Source organism: Myotis davidii, unplaced genomic scaffold (assembly GCF_000327345.1).
Source record: "Myotis davidii unplaced genomic scaffold, ASM32734v1 scaffold2798, whole genome shotgun sequence".
Classification (NCBI taxonomy): domain Eukaryota; kingdom Metazoa; phylum Chordata; class Mammalia; order Chiroptera; family Vespertilionidae; genus Myotis; species Myotis davidii.
Window position 1 is genome coordinate 27545 of NW_006289553.1, and position 8702 is coordinate 36246.

The 8702-nt window shown below is 61.7% G+C and overlaps 1 protein-coding gene across 1 annotated transcript in view; it reads right to left on the reverse strand.

The window, feature by feature from the left end:
* Window positions 1-5401: 5401 nt before the first annotated feature.
* Window positions 5402-8702, reverse strand: part of TNFAIP2 (TNF alpha induced protein 2) — a 7679-nt gene continuing 4378 nt past the window's right edge. The window contains exons 7-10 of the mRNA XM_015562798.1: window positions 8061-8183; window positions 7658-7813; window positions 7374-7495; window positions 5402-5544 (exon numbers count right to left, since the gene is read on the reverse strand). Of these exons, the coding sequence (XP_015418284.1) occupies window positions 5406-5544; window positions 7374-7495; window positions 7658-7813; window positions 8061-8183 (540 nt within the window). The 3' untranslated portion in view covers window positions 5402-5405. The remainder of the gene's footprint in view (window positions 5545-7373; window positions 7496-7657; window positions 7814-8060; window positions 8184-8702) is intronic.

Genomic DNA, 8702 nt, shown 5'->3' on the forward strand with positions numbered 1-8702 from the left:
GGTGTCCACCTCCCACAGCCAGGGACCCTCCCATCGTCCGCTGCTCCCACCACAGTGAGCGGCTGCCTGCGTCCGGGCGAGATGTCCAGGCGCTGAGGGCCTCCGGGAGGGCGGCGCCCGGTGCGCACAGGGCCAGGCAGGGTGGTCACCTGAGTGTGGACACTCCAAGGAGCCCACACAGCCCTCCCCGCAGGCCCTCCAACCTAACTGCCCTCCTCCCCGGCCTCCCCCTCCCCCAGGCCATCCCCAGCTCAGACCCCGGGCGGTAGGGGTCTTATCCACGGCTCCGGAATGGTTCCCCTCCCCGCTGCCCAGAAGCGAGCTCCTCTCCCTCCACATCTGTCCCCGGCAGCCCACACACACAGGGTCGCCTGGCCTGCCCCTTCTCCGTGCCCCAGCCAAAAGGATCTTTTTAAAATAGAAATTTCCATTGATCCCGAGAGGAAGGGAGAGAGAGAAACATCAGTGATGAGAATCACTGATCCGCTGCCTCCTGCACGCTCCACACTGGGGATGGAGCCGGCAACCCAGGCCTGTGCCCTGACCGGGACCAAACCCTGACCTCCTGGTTCCTAGGTCGATGCTCAGCCCCTGAGCCCCGCCGGCGGCCAGGAGGGTCTTTCCAAGGATCACACATATCAGCCCCATTGCCCCTGGGAGACCCTCCGTGCTTCCTTCCTTACAGCTGAGTGAACCTGCTCCCACCCCAACTAAGGCCCGGGGAGCCCTGCCCCCTCCTGTGGGCTCTGCCCCCTCCTGTGGGCTCTGCTCGCTCCTTGCCTTCACCCACCCCTGCCTGAGCGCTCTCTCTCTCCCTCCCCCTAAAACAGGAACCCTTCCCAGTCCTCCTGGCCTTCGCCCAGCGGTTTCCTCCCCTGAACTGCTCCTTCCAGTCCGGGTCCCCTCCCGAGAGCACGCCCAGGCCACAGGGCTGCCTCCCCCCTCCCCCACCCCACTGCACTTGGACCCCAACTGTTCATCTACTCCCTCCCTCCAGGAATGTCAGCCCTGCAGGGAGGGTCCGGCTGCCTTCCCCACTGCCCCTCCCCCATGGATCACACTTGTTCCACATGCACTGTCCCCCCCAACACCCGCCTTCACAGGAGGGGCGGGGCCGGGCCTTGTGCAGGGAAGCAGGGGCTCGGAGCCCCGCCCAGGCGCTCCCTCCCTGTGCCCGCACTCCCGCCTCCTCTGAGGCAGAAGTTCCTGGGCCACAGCTGCAGGAAGTTACTGAGGTGGAACCTGGGGTGGCCCGCACTGGTGACCAGGGTGGGACCTCAAGCCCTCCCCCACCCCACCCCGGTGGCAGGAGCGGCAGGAGCGACAGGAACCTCGAAGTGCCACCCATGTCCCCTCCTTCCAGCCCAGCGGAAGAGTCACCTGCCCTCCGGCTGTCCCCACCCCAGTGCTTTCGGGTTTAAATTCACCCTCTGGGGCCCTACACACCTGCCCCCATTTAAAATGAGGCAGCCCGGCCAGCGGGGCTCAGTGGTTGCGCATGGACCTATGAACCAGGAAGTCAGGGGTTCGATTCCCAGGCAGGGCACATTCCCGGTCAGGGCACATTCCTGGTCAGGGCACAGGCCTGGTTGTGGGCTGGATTCCCCAGTGTGGGGCATGCAGGAGACAGCCGATCCATGATTCTTGCTCATCAGTGATGTTTTTATCTCTCTCTCCCTCTCCCTTCCTCCCTGAAATCAATAAAAATATTTAAAATATAAATAAATATAAGGTTGAGGCAGCCCTGGCTGGTTTGCTCAGTGGATAGAGAGCGTCAGCCCAAGGACTGGAGAGTCCCGGGTTTGATTTCAGTCAAGGGCAGGTTCCCCGGCCCTGGTCAGAGCTCGTGCAGGAGGCAACCAATCAACATCTCTCTCTATACCGGCGTTTCTGTCTCGCCCTCTCCCTTCCACTCTCTCTAAAAACTCAACGGGAAAACATCCTTGGGTGGGGATGAACAACAACAAAAACTGTCAAGGTGAGAAACCTGTAAGAATTCCTGTGAGTTTATTTGAGCCAAATTGACGACAATTGCCAGGAAGCAGCCTCTCCTGACAGAACATGCCTGAGGGTGGCAGTTCTGCAGCGTGTTTCACACGTTAGCATCAACGCAGGAGGCGGAAGGGGTCACCTGAGATCCCTGGTGGGAGTCGAGGGAGGTGGGAGGAAGCCCGGGGGCCTCTGGGATTGGGTAAAAAGTAAAACGGGGGGGCTCGCCCTTGGCAGGACTACTAAGGTCCCCAGCACATGGAGGTGGTATTCAGGGAACACAATGACAGGAGGCATCTGTGGTCCCTGCTCCGGGGGGAGGGTGTGCCCGGAGGAAGAGATGCTGTGACGTTTCTAAGGCATGTTGTCTTGGAGGCCACAAGTCCAGTAAGGGACAGAATGACCTTTGTCAGGAGATGCCGGCCTAGGACGTGATGACCCGCCTCGACTCGCGTGTAGTCAGGAATTTTAATTCCAGCTCATCCTGTGTGGTTGCTGTGGGCTTGTAAGGCTACCACCGAGCTTGCCGGGTTTAATATGTGGCTTCGGCCCGGCCGGCGTGGCTCACTGATTGAGCGTCACCCTATGAACCAGGAGGTCATGGTTCGATTCCCAGTCAGAGCAGATGCCTGGGTTGCAGGCTTGATCCCCGTGTGGGGCGGGCAGGAGGCAGCCGATCAATAATTCTCATCATTGATGTTTCTCCCTCCCTCTCTCCCTCTCCCTTCCTGTCTGACATCAATAAAAATACATTTTTTAAAAATGTGACTCTGTTTTTCACCCCAAAAACATCCCCCTGGTCCTGGCTCTCCCCAACCTGTGCCCCAGCGGTACCATGAAGGTCACTGCGCCTCCCCTCCCTGCCCCCACTCGGTGCTCCACTGGGAGGCCGAGGGCAGAGACTGCAGCGCCCAGGGGTTCCAGTAGCCCAGGACCACGCACAGGTGGCACATGGACTGAGGCCCGCCAACTACGGGGCGCCCCGTAAGGGTCTCCTGGGGCTGCCGTCCCCCCTCCTGCCTCCCCGCTGCTCTGTGGGCTCTGCCCATCCCTGTGGGCCCCACAGTTGGGACTGGCCAGAAAGGCCTCCCTCCCCCTCCAGCGCCCTCTGACCCTGAGCCAGGCTGCTGAGGTCACGGGCTTTCCTGCAGGTCCCAGACCCCGGAGGTGGTGCCCTTGCCCGCCTCTCTGAGGAACGGATGGTCAAGGTACCCCCTTCCTTGCCCAAATCCTGGGCCGGATGGGAGAGACCTGATCTGCCCACTATTTTGTTTTTCCTTTGATTCCAACGGGCCTCCCTGACTCACCACCGCCCGCCCTCGCTACGCCCTCGGGACCACGGGCTGTTGACCACAGAGGCAGCGTTTAGGGTTACATCAGGCCTCAGCTGTGCTTCAGCTCCAGAATGACCCACGCACTGCATCCTGGGAAACCAGAGCAGGCGCTGCCCAGCGACGTGGGCCCAGGCACCGGCCCACCGCCCGCTCTAGCCCTCGCAGGCCGTCCGAGCATGAGCACCTGCGATGCTGGTCGTGGCACCACCAACTCCCAATAAGCCCTCGCTTCCTGGCTGCAGTCCTGTGTGTGTCCTGTTGGGCTTTGCTGTGCAGGCAAACGGGCCTCCCTGGCGAGCCGGGCCTCTGTCCGCCGACAGCTCTTCAGGTCAGTCCCAGACACAGGAGTGCGTTCCCTCTGAGCCCTGTGTGTGGAGCTGACATGATTGTCCAGAGTCCTAACCTCCCCCCGCCCCCATCATCCTCAGTGAAGTGTGTGGGGAGGTCACTATAGGGAAGGACACTGCAGACCTGGCACAGAGCCAGGAGGACAGGCCTGCCCAGACCCCCAAACCCTGAAAAAGCCGCCGAGGCCCAGCCCTGCTCCCCGAATGAATCACTCCACGGCCGCTTCTGAAGTCAGCTTTATGTCAAGCTATAAAAACACGGACCGTGCCCCGAGGACACGCATACAAAAGCAGTGCTATCAAAAATAACATCAGTGACATCCAACATGTGAACGACAAATGTACAAAGGCTCTGTGCACCGTTTTCGCGGCCAGTTCCTGGCCAAGTACCTGGACGGAGAGACGGACCCTGGAGAGAGAGCTCGCCCGACCTGGCGGCGCCCTCAGAGGCGGAGTCACACCTGAATCGGCTGAGGGCCTCCCGAGGACCAGGCGCTCTCCAGGGCAGGGGACGAATGGAGGCCGTGGTGGGCAAAACCATGGCCCCCCAAAGATGCCCACGCCCTAAGCTCTGGAACCTGTGACCATGGGAGGTTCGCGGGAAAGGGAATGAAATCAGGCTGCCACCCAGCTGGCCTCACAGAGCACGGTGCTGGGCTATCCGTCTGGGTGGGACAGAGGCAATGGCTGGGCTCCTCGCGAGTGGAAGAGGGAGGCGGGGGAGCCCTGAAGCCCTGCCCTGTGAACGGCTTTGAAATGGACGGGACCACAAGCCGAGTCGTCTGGGAAGGTGGCCTCTAAAAACCTCTAAAAACCACAAGAGGTCAGGAATCCTCCCCCGGGAGCCGCCAAGGGGGCCCAGCGCCGGCCGGCCCCTTGCCTTCAGCCCACCAGACCCGCCTCAGAACTCTGACCCCCAGAACTGAAACTTAGTCTTGTTTTAAGTTACTAATTTTGTGGAAATTCGTTATAGCAGCAGTAAGTAACTAATATAGGTGCAGATGGGTCAGAGGTCAAGCTTGCCCAGCCCAGTGGAGGACCCAGGAAGGCACCCCTGGGCCTGGGCCTACCTGGGCGGCAGCCTGAACCCTAGAAGACCCAGGAAGCCCCTTTCTGGGCAGGGGGTGCCTTTGGGCAAGGCAAGCAGAGAGGGGTCGGGGTCTGAGCTGCAGGGGTCGCAGGGCAACCTGGAGGGGCTCTGGTGCCCGCTCTGCCCCAGCCTGCGGGTGACTGCCCGCCCCTTCCCAGGCCCAGGAAAGAGCGCATCTTTCCCTTCTTTCCTCCCAGCTGCCTGCCTTCCCAGACTTGCGGACCCAGCTGGTCGCAGCCCTGGGTGAAGGGGGCAGGTAGGTAAGGCTCGGCATCCGGCCCTAGGCACTCAGCCCCGGCCACGAGGGCAGCTCTGAGGTGGCCGGGGAGGGCCCCCTGGATAGGAGGTGACCCAGGGTCGCTGACCTCTGGCCACTCTGCTCCTTTAGTGCATGACGATCAATGGTCACTTCTCAGGTATGGTCTCTGGCTCCTCACAGGTGTGCTCCCGCCCCACCAGGCTGGTAACGAACTGGGAGCCGTCCGTTCCAGCTGCCCCCGGGCCTGCACCAGGCCGGGGCTGGGCGGCAGCAGCAGCAGAAGGCAGGAAGCCCGGGAGGCCGGAAGCCAAGTGGGGTGACTGGCTTGAAGTGGGGTGTGTCCGAAGCTCGCCGGGGCTCACAAGCAGGTCAGTCCGCAGGAAAAGCTAACCAACCTTTATAAGTGAAAATAGGGCCTTGGCGGCCTCGGGGGCCCCTGTGTGGACGTCCAGGATGCTCCGGATGCTCTTGACTTCACTGCTGGACATCCCCTTGATGGCCAGGATGGCGCTCAGGTGGCCTTTGCTGTCAGAAGGAAGTCCCGTCAGTCCAGCCGGTCACCAACGCCCCTGCTCACACCCTTCCCGCTCTCCAGCCTCCCGGCCTGAGCCACAGCGCCCCGCAGCAGCTGCTGCCCGCTCTCCTCCCATGAGCTCCAGCAGCATGGCCGCCCGGCACCCCGAGGGCACGCCTGCTCCTGCCACCTCAGGCCTTTACCTGGCTGTCCCTCCTGGAATCTCTTCCACCTGCTCTGGAGGAGACCAGCTCCTCTCACCTTTAAGTCTCAGCAAAAATCACCTCCCCAAGAGGCCTTCCCGTCCCAAAAGCCAGCACCTCCTGCCGGTTACAAAACCTTTCCAACGTGCAGGTGTATCCCTTTGCCTGACTACTGTGAACCCTCTGTGGGCTATAAGCCACAGGAGGGAGAGCGGAGGCCTGCTCCGTCTTGTACATCATTGCATCCTGGTACCTAGAACCGAGCCCGGCACCTGGCAGACCACTGCTAATTGTGGGTGGGCTGGTGGGTGGGTGGTGGGTGGGTGGATGAGTGAGTTGATGGGCGGAAGTTGATGGATAGATGCATGGATGGATGGATGGATGGATGGATGGATGAATAGGTGGGTGAATATATGGATGGAAGAGTGAGTGCATAAGTGGATGGATGGATGGATGGATGGATGGATGAAAGGATGAATGAGTGAGTGGATGGGAGGCTGAGGGGTGAATGGATGAGTAGGTGAATGGAGAGATGCAGAGTTGGGTGGATGATGGATGGATACATGAAAGGATAGGTGGGGGACGTGTAGATGGGTAGGCTCGATGGGTAGACTTGTGGAGGGTGGGTGAGTCGATAGCTGGATGGCTAGATGGGTGGTTAGATGAGTAGATGGGGAGATGCTCCTTGTACGGGTGGGTGAGTAAGTGGGTGCGTGTGGAGGTGAGTGGGTGGCTAGGTGGATGAGTGCAGTGGATCAGCCAGGGGCTAAACTAGGCTGAGCTGTCAATCCAGCTCAGGGCCCATCCAAACGCTCTCCGTGTCAGAGGACTCGGCCCCAAAACCCATTTCCTGGGCTCACAAGATCCTCAGGCAACCGCCACGCTGGAACGGGGGACCAGGACCCAGGGCCCAGGTCCAAGCCCCAAGCCCCCAGGATCCCTAGGCTGAGTGGTGGACCCAGCTCCATCACTGACCTGCTACAGCCTCTAGCAAGTCCCTGGTCTCTCTGGCCTCAGTTTCCCCTCCAAGGGGCAGTATCATCACAGGCTAAGAGTGGGACTGTGGAGCCAGACTGCCTATATTTGTCATCTTAGCTCCACCACCGACTCACTGTGTCACCTTGGACACGTGCCTTTAGCTCTCCAGGCCTCATATGTGAATCAGGGATGAAAAGCATTAGTCTGGCCTAGCCCGTTTGGCTCAGTGGCTAGAGCATCTGCCTGCGGGCTGAAGGGTCCCAGGTTTGATACCGGTCGAGGACATGTGCCCGGGTAGTGGGCTCAATCCCCAGGAGGGGGCGTGCAGGAGGCAGCTGCTCAGTGATCCTCGCTCATCAGTGATGTTTCTGTCACTCCCTCCCTCTCCCTTCCTCTCTGCAATCAATACAGATAGATGATTAACGAAGGAAAGCGCCAGCCTGTTGGGCGGTGGTGAGGCTCAAGGGAGTGAGCCGCTGTGAGGCTCTGCCTGGGCGCCGGCAGTCGCAGCCTCTGCAAGGTCGGCAGCCAGGACTGCGGTGCATGGCCAGGACTGGAGCACCCCCCACCCCAAAGGGGCTGACGCAGCCAAGCCAGGCTCTAACAGTGGGGACCGGCAGGGCCATGCTGACTGCCCAGGCCCGGCTGCCCGGTCTCACCTGAAGTCAGGGTACCAGGTGGCGTAAGTGGCCACCTCGATCTTGATGGCACTGGGGTCTTGCAGGCGGATGATCTCGGCGAGGGTCGGGAGGGCGTGGTCCAGCCAGGTGGCCGGGGAGCCCTGCAAGCACAGGCCTGGTTGGAGGGAGGCTGTCCCTGCTCCAGCAGTGCCCCCGGGCCCAGAGTGGTTCCACCAGAACCAATGGAGCTTGGAGAGGCCCAGAGGGCAAGGGCAGCCATGGGGGGCCGGGGTGGGTGGTGAGGGGGTGGAGTCGGGGCTTACACTCTGGGTGCAGAAGGTCTGGATGACGTCGGCGTTGGCCAGGACCTGCCCGGCCAGTTGCTGCTGCTGCTCCGCGGTCTTGAGGACCACGCGCCGCTTGCAGAGCCGCACGATGTACTCCTTCACCAGGTGCAGGTGGACAAGCTCCATGAGCTCCTGCGAGGCCAGGGGCAGAAGCAGGGCCGTGAGCCAGCTCCCCACGGGGCTCACACCCTCCCCTGACAGGAGCTTGAAGCCTCGGGGGCCAGGAGTTCAGGGAGGACAGATGCCAGGGCAAAGGAGTGCATACATGTGTGTGCGTGTGCAGTGCTGGTGGGTGCGTGCACAGGCCTGTGTGAGCCCATGTCCACTGCCCCGCTGCCAGGCCCAGCCCAGCCCAGCCCAGCCCAGCCCAGCACCTCACCTCCTGGAAGCACTCGCGCAGTTCTGAGAACTCGGGCAGCCTTGTCTCCACGGTGGAGACGATTTCCTCCAGGGTCTGTGCAGAGGCCGCCCAGCGGGTCTGTGTGAACCTCTTGAACAGCGGCTGCAGCGGGAGAAAGGCAGGATGTCTGGACCCGCCCTGCAGGGGAAGGCGGCCAGCCACACACGCAGACACGCACACTGACTCTCGGGGTGGCCCAGGGGCCAGGGACCCAGGACAGGACTCAGGTCACAGGCAGGAAGTGGAGGGGGGGTCTGTGTCCCCTTCTCCAAGGACACCCAGCTGTGGCCCCTGCATCGCAGGCGGCCTGCAGAGGCCTTTTCCACCCTCCCCCCTCCCCTCCGCCCCCAAATAAATAAATTCCTGCATAAACAAAGCCTCGCGCCTGACTGGTGCCAAGTCATCCCCGGTCACTGTGTGGCCCTCACCGTCAACTGGCCACCCACGCCTCCCACTCTGGCCGCTGGGTACATGGCGGGCAGGCATGGGACCCCTCCGGCTTTTCTCCGGCCCCTCACCCTCTGCTAAAGTAACAAGGGCTTTCTGTGGATTTCTTGGCCCAGGCAGACATGGCGTGGCGGTGGCTGCCAGAGGCTCTGAGCATCACAGCTGGAGTTCAGG